Source organism: Microtus pennsylvanicus, chromosome 4, assembly GCF_037038515.1.
Source record: "Microtus pennsylvanicus isolate mMicPen1 chromosome 4, mMicPen1.hap1, whole genome shotgun sequence".
NCBI lineage: Eukaryota > Metazoa > Chordata > Mammalia > Rodentia > Cricetidae > Microtus > Microtus pennsylvanicus.
Genome location: NC_134582.1, coordinates 18,304,604 through 18,322,556, shown reverse-complemented (window position 1 = coordinate 18,322,556; position 17,953 = coordinate 18,304,604). Strand labels below are relative to the sequence as shown.

At 38.3% G+C, this 17,953-nt stretch overlaps 1 protein-coding gene across 2 annotated transcripts in view; it reads left to right on the top strand.

The window, feature by feature from the left end:
- The window catches only part of Cep192 (centrosomal protein 192), a 77,359-nt gene that overhangs the window by 20,367 nt on the left and 39,039 nt on the right, over positions 1-17,953 (top strand). For both annotated transcript variants that reach the window (XM_075968406.1, XM_075968405.1), the window contains exons 13-19: positions 1,199-1,263; positions 2,478-2,684; positions 6,465-6,588; positions 8,571-8,701; positions 12,363-13,161; positions 13,248-13,368; positions 16,406-16,574. In XM_075968406.1, coding sequence (XP_075824521.1) covers positions 1,199-1,263; positions 2,478-2,684; positions 6,465-6,588; positions 8,571-8,701; positions 12,363-13,161; positions 13,248-13,368; positions 16,406-16,574 — 1,616 coding nt within the window. The remainder of the gene's footprint in view (positions 1-1,198; positions 1,264-2,477; positions 2,685-6,464; positions 6,589-8,570; positions 8,702-12,362; positions 13,162-13,247; positions 13,369-16,405; positions 16,575-17,953) is intronic.

Sequence of the window (17,953 nt, the reverse complement as noted above, 5' to 3'; positions counted from 1 at the left end):
GCGGTTTTACGTTACTCCTGTCTGTTGTTCTAACAAGTAAACATTTAGGGGAAAGACACGACTGCTTTAGTGTTTAACCAGTGAAAAATTCAGGTGACAAATGAGATTATTGTCTTAGATTAGTTAATAGTTAGGTTTATATTTTTCTAAAAATAAGAAATTCTTCTTCCTTAATGTCCATGACTGATTTTTGAGAAGCAGAAAAGGCAACACTAGAGTATTGGAGATAATTAATTGAGAAATCCCTTAGGAAAAGCATTTTGAAATAAGGAGAATTTTGAGGTGTCAATCCAATACTTTTTTTTTTTAATTTTTATTTTATTTTTTAAAGATTTATTTATTTATACAACATTCTGCCTCGATGTATGCCCGCATGTAAGAACATGGCGCCAGATCTCAGTACAGATGGTTGTGAGCCACCATGTGGTTGCTGGGAATTGAACTCAGGACCTCTGGAAAGAGCATCCAGTGCTCTTAACCTCTGAGCCATCTCTCCAGTCCAATCCAATACTTTTTAAAACACTGTGCAATGGTTAACTCATATAAACAAATTAAGGTTCTTCTGTGTTTTCTTTCTATGGGCTGAGTTTCCTACTTGCCTTTTCTTGACTGAGATTTGGTTGGTTGATGCTTTCACATTTTACTATAGTGTTTTTAGCTTCTTTTGAGTTGTAGGTCCACAGAAATGTGTCTGTGTAGATTGTACTATTTTGCATTTAATTTTGGGGGCTTTGTGTTCTTTTGATGTTCAGTCATAGGTCCTCTGTTATGGTGATTGCTTCAGCAGACACATACCCAGTATCATCCTGGCAACAGGAATCCTGAACTGTGTTTGGCTCTTTGGTTTTCCTTACTAGATGTAGAACATACTTAATATAATTATATAGTCATGAGAATGGAAGTTTTGCATACTTAAAAAAATTGTATTTCAGAACTAGAGAGTTGGCCAGTGGATAGAAGTGCTTGCTGTGCCAGCGTAAGGGCCTGAGTTCTGATTCCTAGTATTCATGTAAAAACTGGGGTTGGAAGGTGGTAGGTGGAATCAACTTCTGGCCTCCATACCAGACCAGATACCTGCAGAGGTGCAAACCCCCACACGTATGTGCACCTATTTCGATAATAAAGTGTTTCCTTAGTATTTCATTTCCTTAATTTTTTGGTGTGTAAATATAATTATGTGAACTTGTTCTTTTTTAAGCTGAAGCATTGGATTTAATTGCAAAAGATGAAGAAGAATTCAATAAAGAACATCCCTTTATACAGGTTTGCTATTACTTGTTCTAACCTAGGTTTAATTTTTTTTCTGGTTTTAATTTAAATTTAGATAAAAAAATCTCCTCCCCCAGCAGTTACTATAGAGTTACTTAACTTTTTTTTTCCACTTTATGGCAACTTTTACTTTTTTGTTCTAAACTACTAGTTGAAAACTGATAATAGTAAAATATATCTTTGGAGGGGAGTGTAGGCTCCTGGCATAGCACTTACTTGGTACGTGAAACCCTGTACTGCATTTCCAGTGCTGTATATAACAGGACTAACAACAAAACAGTGACTATATTTTTATTTTAAAAAAGGTTTGCATCTATTTATTCTGTGTGTGTCTGTGGTAGGAGTACTCAGGGCCAGCATGTGTGTACATGACACATGTGTGGAGGTCAGAGGACAACTCTTGGGAGCTGGTAAAAGAAGTCAAGTACTGGGCTGGAGAGATGGCTCAGTGGTTAAGAGCATTGCCTGCTCTTCCAAAGGTCCTGAGTTCAATTCCCGGCAACCACATGGTGGCTCACAACCATCTGTAATGAGGTCTGGTGCCCTCTTCTGGCCTGCAGACATACACACAGACAGAATATTGTATACATAATAAATAAATAAATATTAAAAAAATTAAAAATCATCCATAGTCAGTTAAAAATAAATAAAAAATAAAAAATTACCTTTAATTACGTGTATGTATGTTTAAGTATCTACATTTGAGTACAGGTAGCTGCAGAGGCCACAGGTATCAGATTTTGTGGAGCTATAATTGCAGGCAACTATGAGCCACCAGATGTGAGTGGTTTTGGGGTCCTCTGGAGGAATAGTGCACACTCTTAACCACTTACCAATTTCTTTAGCCCCTAAACTTAACTTTAATTTACTTAACATCTAAAGTTTTCATGGATATCTCTGTGCTTTTTAAAAATACATTTTATGCAAGGTAATTCTCTTTATGCTTAGTAAAGATGTGCATATTCTAACTTGTATCAGTTAGTATTTGATTGAGATAGTGCATATTGCAACATGGATATAAAACTGAGATCTTCTATAGACTTTAGTAGCTGCTCATCCTTATGTTTTATCTAAATGCTTTGGGCCACATTTTGAAAAAAAAATAATTTTTAAGTTTTCTTAGTTCTTTTATTTTTAGCTTTACACATTAGAAGAATAGGGAAGAACCTTGTTGAGGGTAAAAAATGGAATAATAACTTTTTTTTTAGGATGAAAAAATAGATGTTCAGAATACTTCAGCTGCACTTGATGCATCCTGGGTAGCTACAGGTAATTACCATTTGTTGAGAAAATCACTTGGCACGTCAGATTTCGACAAAGACGATGGCAGTTACCTACGTTTGTCACTAGGAGAGTTCTTTGCACAAAGATCAGAAGCTCTTGGTTGCCTTGGTGGTTGTAGCAGTGTGAAAAGAGTAAGTATGCAATGTGTTCAAAGTGGTACAAGTCACTCGTGTCACTGTGTGCTGGACACAGTACCCGGGACTGGACAAGGAACATAGAAACAGTTATTTTTGGCTCTCAGTTCTGGAGGCTGGGAATCAGGATCAGATGGCCACATGTGGTCAACTTCTGGTGAGGGTCCTGTGCCATTGTAGCAGCTTGTAATGAAGGTGTGTGTGTGGGGGGGGGGAATATGTGTGTAAGAGAAAGCAAAGAGAACCAAACTTAATTTAGATAAACCACTTTTGCCTTAACTTGGTCACTTTTCTGAAGCTACCCAATGTCTTCATGAGGGCACATTCCTTTTAGACGAAAAGCCTCTGAAAGACCCCACCACTTCACAATACCATGACATTGAGAACCAAACCTCTGTATCATTTTTGGTGGGGAGACTGAGGATCCCAAATTGAAAGCTAAAGTGAGCTGAGCCATATGAAATTATCTTTAAAAAGTAAATAAATAACAAGGATCTGATCATTCGGGCTTTGCTGCGGGGGTTGGTGGTGTCTCAGATGAACTTCAGGAAGGACTAGAAGGCAGAGAATATCTAGGTCATGTTGTCTAGGTTCAGTTCCATATTGTCACTACTTTTGCCAGAGGCTTGTATGGGGGAAAGCCCTAAAACACAGGAGGAATAGGAGTAGACATAGGCTTAGTAAGGGGGAAGAGAGGTGGTGAAGGCTGGGGACAAGTATGACCTATTATAACATGAAAAGTGCAAGGATTCAAAATTTATTCTACATAGGGAATTTGAGTTACAATAGAATTTTTAAAATTTTACATTGTAGGTGTTTGTTAAAGCTGACTTCACTAAGGGTAAGATGGTAGTAAAATGACTAAGATCCATTTAAAGAAAGAAGGTTTAGAGTCATGGTTTCACTCCATGGTGGTTTGGCTCTGATACTTTAGTTGTGTCAGCACTTTACATGATGCAGGAGTATGGCAGAGGAAACTACCAAAAAGGAAAGGAGAGTTAAATAGGAGAGCAGAGAGGGCAGAGGAGGGAGGGAGAAACAAGGAAGGAAGTGACTGGGGTCCCACTGTTCCCTGTAAACAAAGGCAGAGCTTTTCTTTTGTCATGACTGCTCAATCCCAAATAATCACACAAAAGCTTATGCTAATTACAGAATGTTTGGCCGACAGCTCAGGCTAATTATTAACTAGCTCATTAAACCGTTTGTATTAATCTACATTTGCCACTTGTCTTCAAGGCCCTCTAGCCATCTTGTTCCTCATTTCCTTCCCGTATTTTCAGTTTGGCTTTCCTGCCTAGCCTTACTCTGCCTTGCTATAGGCCAAATCGGCTTTTATTATTAACCAGTGAGAGCAACATGTATTCACATTGTACAGAAGGATTATGCCACAGCAATCCTTTTCAAGTGAATGCACTTAACAGTACAACTGTCTTCTACTAGGAACCACCTCCTAAAGATTCCATCAGCTTTCATCAGTGACACAGGCTAGTCACTAGGTCCTTAGGATATTGGCCTTTGGGGGGCAAGCCAGATTCAGACTGTGGCACAGTATAATGAAATCACAATTTCTTTTTTTTTAAATTATATTTATTTATTTATTTATTAAAGATTTCTGTCTTTTCCCCGCTACCGCCTCCCATTTCCCTCCCCCTACCCCAATCAAGTCCCTCTCCCTCGTCAGCCCAAAGAGCAATCAGGGTTCCCTGCCCTGTGGGAAGTCCAAGGACCACCCACCTCCATCCAGGTCTAGTAAGGTGAGCATCCAAACTGCCTAGGCTCCCCCAAAGCCAGTACGTGCAGTAGGATCAAAAACCCATTGCCATTGTTCTTGAGTTCTCAGTAGTCCTCATTGTCTGCTATGTTCAGCGAGTCCGGTTTTATCCCAGGCTTTTTCAGACCCAGGCCAGCTGGCCTTGGTGAGTTCCCGATAGAACATCTCCATTGTCTCAGTGTGTGGGTGCATCTCCCTCGTGGTCCTGAGTTCCTTGCTCATGCTCTCTCTCCTCCTGATTTGGACCTTGAGATTTCTGTCTGGTGCTCCAATGTGGGTCTCTGTCTGTCTCCTTTCCTCGTCTGATGAAGAGTAATATTCAGGAGGATGCCAATTTCTTAAACTTGAGTAGAACATTTATTTATTTACATATATGAGTATTTTTACTTTTTGTATGTATGTGCACAGTGTGCATGCATGGTGCTTGTGCAAGTTAGAAGAGGAAGTTAGATCCCCTGGAACTGAAATTAAAGATGGTTGTGAGCCTTCTGGTGAGTACTGTAAATTGAACCTGGCTCCTCTGGAAGAACAATGAGTTCTCTTAACCATTGAGCCATCTCTCCAGCCCCCAAATTAATTTTTAGAAGTTATATGTATATACCTGTGTCTGTATGGATTTTTACACATCAATATAATGCTTGCAGAGGCTAACGAGGGTGTTGGAGACCCTGGAGCTAGAGTTAGAGGCAGTTGTGAGCTGCCTGATAAGGATGCTGGGAACTGAACCTAGGTCCTAGTACACACTCTTAATTACCGAGCTATTTCTGCAGCCCTTAGAGCCTAAGTATGAAACCATTCTTTATTTTATTTTATTTTTGAAATTTTAAGACAGCATCTCTCTTTGTAGTGCTGCTGTCCCAGAACTAACTTTGTAACTCAGGCTTTCCTTGAACTCACAGAGATCTGCCTGCCTCTGCTTCCCAAGTACTGGGAAACCATACTTTTGAACTATCTTATCAATGCAGTGAATTAAAAAATAAAATACATGAAAGAGTAGATTGGTGTTTTTGAGATTATGGAAGAAATAAAAATAACCATTCTTTTTTGCTTTGTCTTGTTTTGAAGCAGTGTCTCACTGTGAGGCCCAGTCTGGCCTTGAACTTGTAGTTTTCTTATCTCACTCTTTGTTCGTTCCCTTGACTCTGAACTCTTTTAATATAGGGGATGTAGTTAGCCCTGGCTAACCTGAAATTTGTAGACCAAACTAGGCTTGAAATCAGAGACCTGTCATGTCTCTTCCTCCTAAGTGTTGGGATTATAAGCATGTACCACCACGCGTAGCTTTCTGAACTCCTTTCTTCACAGATGAACAAAGCATTAGATATTAAGAAAAGAGTCTGACTCAGAACTTTTATTTTGGTATTATGAAGTTTCACATATTCAATATACTGGGTTAATGGAAGAAACTTCCAAATGAATATCAATCAGAAACTGAATTTATATTTTAGATCTGTGATATGAAAGTTTTGTAAGAAAAGTACAAATTCAGTTCTCTTTAACAAGGTCCTTGAGCCTATGTTTTTCTAAAACTTGTATGAAAGTCAGTGGCAGTATGCTTAATTTCAAGGCATATTTTCTGCAGGTTAATCTATAGAGCAAAAAAGTATCCTATGTTTAAGTCCTACAGCATTTTGCTGCCCTCCCCCCCCCATTCAGAACAGTGCTTAATAAATAAATAGTGACGGTCCTGAGTGTTACTTGTAAATTGTTTATGTTTTTAGGCCAGTTACAGTGGTTAAGTGATAGCTAGGCCTGAACAAACAGAAGGTTTTGTCTGAAGCGTCTCCTGCTCTCCCCTGTTGGCTGTGGAACCCAGGTCTTTCCCTGGGCACGGCAGGTACTGCCATGGAGAACCACCTCAAAGGTTCGATCTGGGCTTGAAGTTAAATGGCAAGAGTAGATTTGTTGAATCATTTTGATGTTTTAGTAGTATTAGATAAAGTAATCTAGAGCTTTTCAAAGTGGTTGGAAATTAAAGATTAATTTGTGTCTAATTATTTTTGCAGCCATCATTTGGTTATTTTATTAGATCACCAGAGGAGAGAGAACCTTTTGCGTTACTAAAACCTGATGTCTCAAGAAGTAATTTGGAAAAAGAAGTGACTCATCTCCACCAAGGTTTATTTTCAGGTAGTGGGTTAAACTAAAGACTTGAAGGAACTGTTATCTTAACTCGTAATCTGTGAGAATCATGTGATCATAGTCTGGATGAAGATGTATATACTGCTTTGTGACTTTTCAACATTGAGTGTAGATTTGTTGTTGTTTTTTTTTATTATTATTATTTGTTTCCTGGTTTTTCGAGACAAGGTTTCTCTGTGTAACAGTCTTGGCTGACCTGGAACTTGTTTTGTAGACCAGGCTGGCCAGAGAACCTCCTGCCTCTGCCTCCTGAGTGCTGGGATTGAAGGTGTGCGTCACCACCTCCCACCATAGATTTGATTTTTATAGAACCTCACATTTTCTATTCAACTGAAAGTGGGGAAGACAGCCCAAATCCACCTAGATTTTGTATAATCTACTATAGCAAATGAAAATAATTTCAAATGATTTAGTTAAATTTGGCTTATTAAATTATTACTGTTAAGGAATAATAGAAATTATATTCATCATTTTTTGTTTGTTTTTCGAGACAAGGTTTCTCTGTGCTTTGGAGCCTGTCCTGGAACTCAATTCTGTTTACCAGGCTGGCCTTGAACTCACAGAGATCTACTTGCCTCTGCCTCCTGAATGCTGGGATTAAAGGTGTGCACCACCATTGCCTGGCCATTTAGAAAATTCTTTGAAATTTATAGTGTAATAGCCTACATATAGCATAACATTCCTGTGATATCTATGGGAAAGGTTTTTTTTTAAATATACTGTGACTCATTTAGAGTTCTTTTTGTCTGAATTTGTTTCTTTATATTTATTTATTATGTATACACTATTCTGTCTGTGTGTATGCCTGCAGGCCAGAAGAGGGCACCAGACCTCATTACAGATGGATATGAGGCACCATGTGGTTGATGGGAATTGAACTCAGTTCAATGCTCTTAACCGCTGAGCCATCTCTACAGCCCGGGAAAGGTTTTTGTTTTGTTTTTGTTTTGTTTTTGTTTTACTTATTTATTTTTTTTGAGATAGAGTTTCTTCGTGTATCCCTGGCTGGCCCAGACTCACTCTGTAGACCAGGCTGGCCTTGAACTTGCAGGTCCTGAAGGTGTGTGTCACCACTTCTGGCTAATGGAAGGCTAACTTTAAGTTAACTTCCGTGGTTAGCTAAATTGAGCCATTCCTGTTTGCTAACCCAATGTCTTTTGCTGCGAATATGATATTGTATAATATGTGCTCCATTCTTTTTTAAAATTTTCTTATTTTATGTTTATGTTGTTTTGTCTTATGTATGTCTGCATCATGTGCATGCGTAGTGCCTGCGGAGGCAGAAAATGGCATCAGATCCTCTAGAACTAGAGTTACGGACAGTTGTGAGCTGCCAAGTGTATGCTGAGGATTGGATCCGGGTCTTCTGGAAGGGCAGCCATCTCTACAACCCCAGGATGTGCTCCATTCTTAAATAGCCTGTATTCAAACACAGGACTTAGGATAAAGGGTCTATGTGTGTAGTTAGTTCTTTTTTTTAAATTTTATTATTATTATTTTATTTATTTTTATTTTTTGGTTTTTTAGAGAAAGGGTTTCTCTGTAGCTTTGGAGCCTGTCTTGGAACTAGGTCTTGTAGACCAGGCTGGCCTTGAACTTGTAGAGATCTGCCTGCCTCTGCCTCCCAAGGGCTGGGATTAAAGGTGTGCGCCACCACCCGCCTGGCAGTTAGTTCAGTGTTTATCATTCTGAAGAAGTATATAATTTTGAAACCAGTTTTTTAAACCAAAGTATATTAAATTAGTTTATATGAATATTTGTAGGGGAGACTAAAATCCAGAGACTTCCTTCCATTCCCGGCCTTTGTCTAGATGTCTGTCATTGAAATAATCTTTCTGAAGACAACTTATGTTTGCAGTACAAAGATATTTTTCTTGACAATTAATCATTTTGACTGGTACTTCTTTATCTCAGATTATTTATGAGAGGTAATATAGGCCTTTAAGTTGAATATTGTTTATTTCCTATAGGAAATTTAAATGAACAGTCCCAGGCGCAGCTCAGTAAAGGCTCAATTACACTGCAGGCTGAAGAACTACAGAGTACTTCACAGGGGGATGAGGATGATGTGACACTGACTGCCAACGAGAGCAGGACAGAGGTAGCTCTGACTCTTCTAAAGGACTCTCAGTGCCTTGATAGGGTTTCAGACCGCATTTTCCTGGCTTCAGTTTTATTACAGTGTCCTTCAAATGAGAACATTTTAAAAATCAGTTTATAATGTACATATAGAAGAATATATAAAACAGTATTACTAGCCATTTGAGTAGCTCTGTAGTGGTACTTCTTTGTTTTAATTTGTATTCCTCTGGTTGATTGCTAATGAAGTTAATACTTTTATACTTTAACTGATTTTACGTAGTTTTTTATGTGACGTTCCATTCATTGGATTTCCTTATATATTTGGTAGGCTCCTTTGGCCAGCATGAAAGTTTCACCTGTCTTCTTCCATCTGTGACTTGCCCCCCGCCCCACCTTTTCCTCCAAGATAAAGTCTCACTGTATAGTGCTAGTTAGTCCTGGATGATCTGTGCCATCCAGACTGGGCTCAAACTTGTGTCAGTTTTCCTGTCTCAGCCTCCTGAGTGCTGTGATTACATATAGGAGCTATCATGCTTGGTTTAGCCTTTTCATTCCTAATAGTATCTACTTTTTTAAAAATTAGTTCATGTTTTCTCTGTTTCACTAATGTGCTGTCTTTGTGATAAATCAGATATGCAAGATAATGTTTGCTTGATCTTCTTGATTGTTCTGTTACTTGTAAATATTGTTGCTTGATAGTAAGTCTTGGCATCTAAAAAGATTTCCATACTTTTTAAATATATCAAACAACTAACCCACCAACAGCCTTGTACTTTTAGTGATATTACATATAATCTATAAAACAGAAAAATTAAAATCTCTAGAATACTGAATCTCAAAATACTTAATCTATAAACATGCTATATCTCTTCATATTTATTATAATTTTCCTCTACATTTTATGACTGGGCAGATTTTCTTTGTGGTTTGTTTTTGTAAAGTAGTTGAAACATTTTAAAAGCTCCCCCCCTCCCCGCCCCCTTTGGACAGTCTGGTTTCACTGTCCTAGAACTCACTATGTAGATCAGGCTGGTCTTGAACTGTCTCAACCTCCCTAGTCCTGGGATTTAAAGATGTGTGGCGTTATTTTTGTTATTGATTTTTATTTAGAAAAGGACTCGTTATGTAGCTTAGACTGGCCTTGAGCTCCTGGTTTTTTCCCCTAACTTCTTGGGATGAATGTGTAGTTCACTGATTGTTTTTACTGAATTTCTTGTCTTGTTTTCCTAATATGAACATTTATCTAGTATGAATTTTTCCAGAGAGCATAGTTTTTGCTGTAGCCAGTGTTTTGTCTTTTGTTTCATGTGTTGCTACATCGTATTTTCATTATTGAGTATCCTTCCTTCTTCGTATCAGGACTTTTATCTCTCCCTCTCCTGCCGATCTTCCTTCCCATTTGGCTGTGCTGGAAACTTAACACATATTTAGGCCAGCATTCCTTGATATCCCTCATCCTGTGCAATGCATTTCTAATTCCTTAGGCCCATGAAAAAAATTTATCTTGCTTAGTTTTCAAGCATTTATGAGATTTTTTCCAGATTTTTAAAAAATTATTTTTATTATTTTATATTATTCACTATTTTTAATTATGTGTATGAGAGGGTAGGGACTGTGTGTATATATGAGTAGGTGCCTACCACTGGGCTTAAGTTGCTGACAGTTGTGAACCACCTGGAATGGGTGCTGGGAACTGAACTCCGGTCCTTTGTCAGAACAGCACATGGTCTTATCTACTGAGCTGTCTTTGCAGATTTAATTTTTGTTTTTTATTTATTTATTTTTCTTTCCAGAATTTAAAATAATTGGTTTTAGGTTAATTGTTCTGTGTTTTCAATATTTTTGCTCTTAGTCATTTAAATTTTATCAAGACATATTAAATGGATTTGGATTTGTTTAGTTTTAAAAATGCAGTTTGTTTGCTTGAAGGGAACACCTGTCGTATTTTTTATTTATTAATGTTTTTGTTTCATTGATGCGAGCTTTGTTAAATAAGAATGCTAAAGGTGATTGCATCTTAGAGTTATTTTGCTATTCCTTCAGTTATTTAGGTTTTAATATCATACACCATGACTGTATGTTTGTCTGTTACTCATTATGAGTCTGTTTTTGCTTTAAATTTTTGAGGCTATAGTTTTAGGTTCATATAAATCAAAATTGTCTAGCTAATCAGCTTTGACCATTGCACACATCTCCCTCTGTTCCTGTTGTGTCCCCCCCTCCCAGGTTGGTATCAACCATGTAAATACCAACTTTTCCCCTTAGGGTTGTCATGCTTGCTGTGTTGTACCCATAACTTTTTGATAGTTAAAGACAATACATTTATTTATTTCTTTTCCCATGCATGTCAGAGTGTGTGTGTAAAGATGAGAGGACAAATTGCAGGAGTCAGTTCTCTCCTGCTATGTACCGTGTAGGTCTCCAGGCATTGAATTTAGGTCATCTTGGAGGCAATTGCCTTTACCCAGTGAACCATCTTGCTGGCCCTTTACTTTTAATCTTCCCTTGTTCTTATTTTGGATGCTTCTAATTGAAGACTATAGAAAAAAGATTTTTAAAAAATCAATTTTGTAGCATTTGTTCCTTCCTTCCTTCCTTTTTTTTTTTTTTTTTTTCGAGACAGGGTTTCTCTGTAGCTTTTGGAGCCTGTCCTGGAACTAGCTCTTGTAGACCAGGCTGGCCTCGAGCTCACAGAGATGATCCTCCTGCCTCTGCCTCCCGAGTGCTGGGATTAAAGGTGTGCGCCACCACTGCCCGACCTTTGTACATTTCTTCAGTGCAATTACTAGTCCATGACCATTTGAATCTTTTCACTTTCTTTGTTACTTGTTTCCTCTGATCTTTATTCTTTTTCTTTAGGTATTCCTTTGGATTGTATGTGACTGTGTTTTATTTTTCTATTAATTTCCTACACGTTTTTCTATATTATTGATTATCCAAGAAATTATACCCTGTCTCCTTGATTTACTAATGTTTAATAAAATCTTCTTCTCTTCCTTTCTTTCTGTTTCTTTCCTTTCTTTCATTTCTTCCATCTTTCCTTCCTTCCTTACTTTACCTACCTCTCTTCTACCTCTCCTCCTTCCCTCCCTCCTTCCCTCCCTCGCTCCCCTCCCTCCCTTTCTCCCTCTTTCTCTCCCTATGTGCTTACTTGTTTGTTTGAGACAGTGCCTATTGTAGCACAAACTGGCCTTGAACTCATGTGTAATTGAGAATAACTATACTCTTAATCTTCCTGCATATACCTGGGCATATGGGGTTCTTTTAAATATACTGTTGGGTTCCAATTGCTTTCAGCAGGAGGTTACCATTATGTATCCTGTTGTCACCAGAGGTGAATGTTTTAATATATGTTTATAGTTTTTACTGTTGGACCCATCTCAGTTTTATACCTGTGATTCCAAATATGTCTTACTGTGCCCAATTTATAAATTTAGGTATGCATAGGTATGTATGTTGCCTAGGAATAAGCATAGTGTGTGTGTATATGTATGTGTGCATATATCTAATATCGATATATAGATATATGCACACATACATATATGTGCCATCTGTGCTTTCAGACATCCATTAGGAACATAATCCTTGGATAGGAGACTACACTAAATAAAGACTAAACAAATTTCTACTTGTTCTTGTAAGTAGAGTGAGTTTGTTTAATAAAAGTTTTTTATTTTTAGGACATTTTCTGCAGTAATAACAAACTTGAAGAACATAAAAGCATTCTAACTGGCAGTGGAGATTCTGTACTTAGAATAAGCACCATTGCTTCAGCCATTGCCGATGTGTCTGTGAGTACTGATCCTGCCCAGCTGGTTGCCATGATGAAGGCACTTAAAAATAAAAGAAGAGACAAGACTTTTCAGGATGACGATACACAAGAGGACTGTTCCACGTCTCATTTCTTAATTAATGATGTAGAAAAAAGTAACAGATTCAATGCATTTGATATGGAGAAATACCTTACAAAAACAGAAGTTAGTAGCTGTGAAGGTACATGGGAGCCCTTTTCGAGAGCAGGCACGTCCGACATTTGGGATTTATGTTTGCTCAAACAGCAAACTGTTCAAGACATCAGTATGGTGAATGTTTGTGCTGCTAATGTGAGGCAACCCAAAGCAGATTCAGCAGCTGCTTTCTATGGTGAAAGTGTGGAGAGTGAGACTCAGGAGTCACTCAGAACACTAGCCTCTCCAGAGTCGGGTCTTTCGCACATGAGCGAGAATAGGAGCACAGTCACAGAGAGGAAGGCATGCTCCATTGACGTTGAGAAAGCTGCCTCAGTTTCCATTCCAACACCTGGTAGTTACTCATCAATAAGGAATCCCAGAGTACCGTCCCTTTGCCTTTTAGAAAAGCATGAGGAAATACAAGATAATAGAGAACACCGAAGGAAAAAGGAGTGTGTCAGTGAGACAAGCAGCAGTGACAAGCGCGTCACTTTTGAAGAAGATCGTATAGTCTTACCTAAAAGTGTTGGTAGGTATCAGTGATCGATCACATTTAAATTGTGTGGTTTTTGTTATTGTTTTCTGTTCTTATTGGAGAATATACCTTTCTGATAGATTTGACAATTTCCTCTCCTGAGAGTGGTGGATCTGGCTTTGAAGACCAGGGGCGATTCAGACTGTCTACTTCACCACTCAGTCATTCTTCGCCTAGTGAAATTTCTGGCAACTTATCAGGGTAAGTGCTTACTTAACTTTATTTCTGTTTATTTCTATTATTGAGAATTTCATGTAATGTGTTTTGATTAGGTATATCCCACCTTGATTTTTAAGTTTAAAAAACTGTAAAAAAATAATAAAAGAAAAAAAATCATTTTTAGGTTTATCTCTTTTGTTTTTTGAGACAGGATTTCTCTATAGCACTGGCTATCCTGGCACTCTCTTTGTAGACCAGGCTGGCTTAGAATTCCGAGATCTGCCTGCTACTGCCTCACAAGTGCTGAGGATTAAGGTGTGTGCCACCATTGCCTGCCTAGGTTCATCTCTTAAAGGTGGTCCCTAAAATATCTTTTCAATTTCTTTACTTTTAATTTTTGAAATAACGTCTCTGTGCCTTGCCTTGATTTCAACAGAGATCTTCCTGCCTCTGTCTTCCCAGTGGTATTTCTTCAGTTGTTTCCCACACAATATTTTATATTGAGAAAGGTCCCATTCTCCTATTCAAGCCACTAAGCTTTGGCCAAGTCCCCAAGCTGGCATTATAGATACATACTGCTACAGCTGATGGATTTTTTTGTTTGCTTTTGTTGTTGCTTTTCTTTACATGGGTGCTGGGCATTCAAGCTTAGTTCCCCAGGACTACCTGGAAGCACTTTAATCACTGAGCCTATCCTCTGCTTTTCTGTATTTGTTGGTTTTTTTAAAAAAACAACATGAAAAGTAATACTATTTCAGAATGCATATGAACCTGTTTCAGTTTCCTTCCTGTTGCTGTGTTAAAACACCATGACCAAAAGCCACTTAGGGGAGAAAAAAGTTTATTTCAGCTTGTACTTCCAGGTCACAGGCCATCACTGAGGGACATCAGGGCGGGAACTCGAGGCAGGAACCTGTGATTGCTGCTTGGATGTCTTGCTCACTGACTGACAGTCGTGCTTAGCTAGTCCAAGCCCGGGGATGGTGTCACCCAAGACAGTCAAGTCAGTCCCCACAAACATGCCAACATTCCTGCCTGGTGGTTCTAGACTGTCAAGTTGACAGTTTAATGCTAACCAGGACAGGAACTTTCGTGGTTTATTCAGTCTTTCTGGTATTGCTTAGTGTATCTTTGTATTTTACTGTCTTCCAAGATTATTTTACTTCATGTGTATGAGTAACATATAGATGTAAGTGTTACCATGTGTGTTCCTGGCGCTTGAGGAGTCCAGAAGACATTGGATCCCCTGTGGAATTATAGGTAATTGTGAGTTGCCATGTGGGTGTTGGGAATTGAACCAAGGTCTGTAAGAACAGCCAGTGTTCTTAACCTCTGGGCCATCTCTCCAGCCCCATGTTTTGTTAGTTTATTTTATTTTATTTTTATTTTTTTTGTTTTGTTATCTTAATAACATCAAAATGAATAGTTTTTTTTTAATTTTTAATTCTAAAAATGTTGTCTTTTCTGGCTTCATAAGAGATCATTTAAGTGTTTTTCTGTTGACTTAAATGAACAAATTTGAGTAGCTACTGAAATGACTAAAAATGTTATGGTTTAGAAAATAATGGATTTCAGAGCTAATCTACTAACTTTCCCCAAGCTGCCTTTTTTTTTTTTTAAGCTGTGTGAATTCAGGCATCATTTCTGAAAAAATATTTTTCCTCCTTCATTCTCTTCGACCCTTAGGAGGGAACGCTCATGATATATTTATGGAATAAATTCTTAACCTTGTGTCTGTGATTGTACTCAAATTCATGAAGATGTATAAGCTTCATTGCCTGTTTACAGGTCAGAGGAAAACCTGTAGGAGTTGGTTTTCTCTTTCCACTTCTTGGGAATCAAACTCAGGCCATCAGGTCTGGCAGCAAGTACCTTTGCTTTCTGAACCATCTCAACAGCCCTCTCTAGGCTGTGGTTGCTCAGCTTGCTTCCCTTCCCAGATCTGGACTGGAGTCTCTGATATGGCTGCTGAAAAACAAAATGAGATAGAAGTAACACCAGTGTGTGTTTGTGGTAAATAGATGTGGGTTCCATAGCAAAGGTTCTGTCTTTTTTGCTTGCCTGCCTGCCTGCCTATCCATCCACCCGCCCACCCGTCCGTCCATCCATCCATCTAACTACCTATCTATCTATCTTTGTGTTGGCATTGGCTGTTGATAGCCAGGTTTTTGAGCATGATCCGACATTGCACCATATTCTTAGTCTTCATCCATTGAATTTTGTTTTAGTTAATATGCTGTGAATTTCTTCTTAAGCCAGAGCATAGTATTCAGCAGCATGGTTTGGGGTTTTTGTTAGATGTTAGCAGTGCTAACAAACATTTTACCTTTGGACCATATCGTCAGCCCTAACAGCATGGTTTTTAGTAGTTAAAGAGTTATGTTGTAAGCTTGTGCCATGCCTTAGTTCCTCTTGTATGGCATTTGAGCTTCCTACTTTATTATCAATAAACATAGCTTTTATGAAGTGTTATATATTTATCAATAATTTTTTTCTTTCTGGATGGATGAATTTCTCAGATATAGACTGAGTCAATGGGTGTTTCCTAGGTGTGTGTAATTACTCAGGCAAAAGTTGCTCACTTTACATTTTGATTAGCATTTTTTAAAAATGGTTTTATTAACTGCTATATATCAGGTATTCAATAAATTTTTATTGAATGAATAACTAATTGTTATGTGTTTGTATATGCTGTTTATTTTTTTTATTTTTTTATTTTTATTTTTATTTTTGGTTTTTTGAGACAGGGTTTCTCTGTGGCTTTGGAGCCTGTCCTGGAACTAGCTCTGTAGACCAGGCTGGTCTCGAACTCACAGAGATCCGCCTGCGTCTGCCTCCCGAGTGCTGGGATTAAAGGCGTGCGCCACCATCGCCCGGCCTGTATATGCTATTTATTAATGAAAATGAGACAACTTTTTCTTTAATGGTAGCTTACCAGGTAGGTCATCAACAGGAATATAATTGATTATTTTAATTAAAGATGGAAAATTTGTGATTGAGTTACTTCAAGCTTATAGCTAGATAGTAGTGGTCATTTGCTAATACATATTCTAACATCATGCTTCTGTTTCTCTTTCAGGTATGCTCTGGACTCTCTTAATTTAGCTCATCACCAGAAGCCCCACTCAGAGTGTGAGTTGTCTGAGTTGGCATGTTCCCGTGCTGATATGAGCAGGCTGACTTATGTGTCTGAACAGGAAAACACCTATCCTATCACAGCTGCTGCTGAAAGCTTAGAGGACCACAAGGTGGGTGTCACTTGGACTGTTTCTTTAGTAAGCCTTCAAGATCAAAAGTGTTAGTGACGTTTGACTCAAACTGGAATTCTGACCTGTTCAACTTCCATGTTGCTGTTCTGTATCTTTAGAGTGAATTAATGTATGTATATATTTATACTTAAGTCTTGGCATTGACTCTTGCTCACTTCAAAAAGAAGCATCTTTGACCAAGGAAGAGAGCAGCATTGATTGGCAGGTATAAACATAAATATTTAGGAGATACTTTGACAACACATGCTTTTAGCAAAACAATAGTAGTAGGTTCCCCTAGGTCCCATGACCTTCCTGGCCATGGGCTTTTGACCAGGTTTACAGTGTCTCAGGTATGAATTCCTTCCCATGGAGTAGCCCACAAATCCAGTCAGGAAGCGTTGGTTACCCCAGTAATAGTCATGCCACTGTTGCCCCAGGGAGCGATCTCTTTTGACAGATCAGTATTGTAGCATGCATGTTCCATCACTGTGTAAGCCTGTTGATAACTTTTTTCTTCCTGTGGTCAGCAGAGCATCTTTCAATGTTGTGAAGGTTTGCCAGCAGGGAGGAAGTTTTTGGGTCAGTGCTAGCTTTATTTTCCTGTGCTCTGCAACCAAAGTATGTTGTGTCTTTAGTAATAGGTTTTTACCATTTAGTTACAGTGAGCAGTGAAGAGCAGTGGCAGTAACCTGTGTTGTTTTGGGGGTTTCTAGGATCTCCCTGACCATTAACTTATAGAGAGGTATTCTGTACCTGGCACTGGAATTTCCAAGCCCATATCTTCTAGGTGAAGCATTATTTACCTGTACAGTGTATCTCCATTCAAACTTTTTTTAAAAACTTACATTTTTATTTATTTATTTTATTATTTTTATTTGGGGGCGGGGTTTGAGATAGAGTTTCTCTGTGTAACAGCACTTTCTGTTCTGGAACTAGCTCTTGTAGACTAGGCTGTTCTTGAACTCATAGAGTCCGGCCTGCCAATGCCTCCTAAATGCTGGGATTAAAGGCATGCACCACCCACCACTGCCCAGCCTAAAATTTACATTTTTAATTATCTTACCAAGTAGTGGGGTTCCATAAGACTTTTTGTTATATATCCTTAATTTAAATTAACTTCCCCCATCCCCTGAGTCTCTGTTTTCCTAGCACAGTGTTTATCTGCTGAGTGATGGGGCCTGGGAGCCTTTCTGCTACTCTCTTGGATTACTAGTCCTCTTTAATCCTATTTTCTTCACCCTTGTGAAGGCTATAGCACGAAATCAGTGCTTATTCAACACTCAGGTCATATTTTTGTATTTTTGTTACTATTAAACTAGTTTCTGTTTAGTATATCTTTGTTTTTTTCTCTTTTTTCTTTCTTCCTTCCTTCCTTT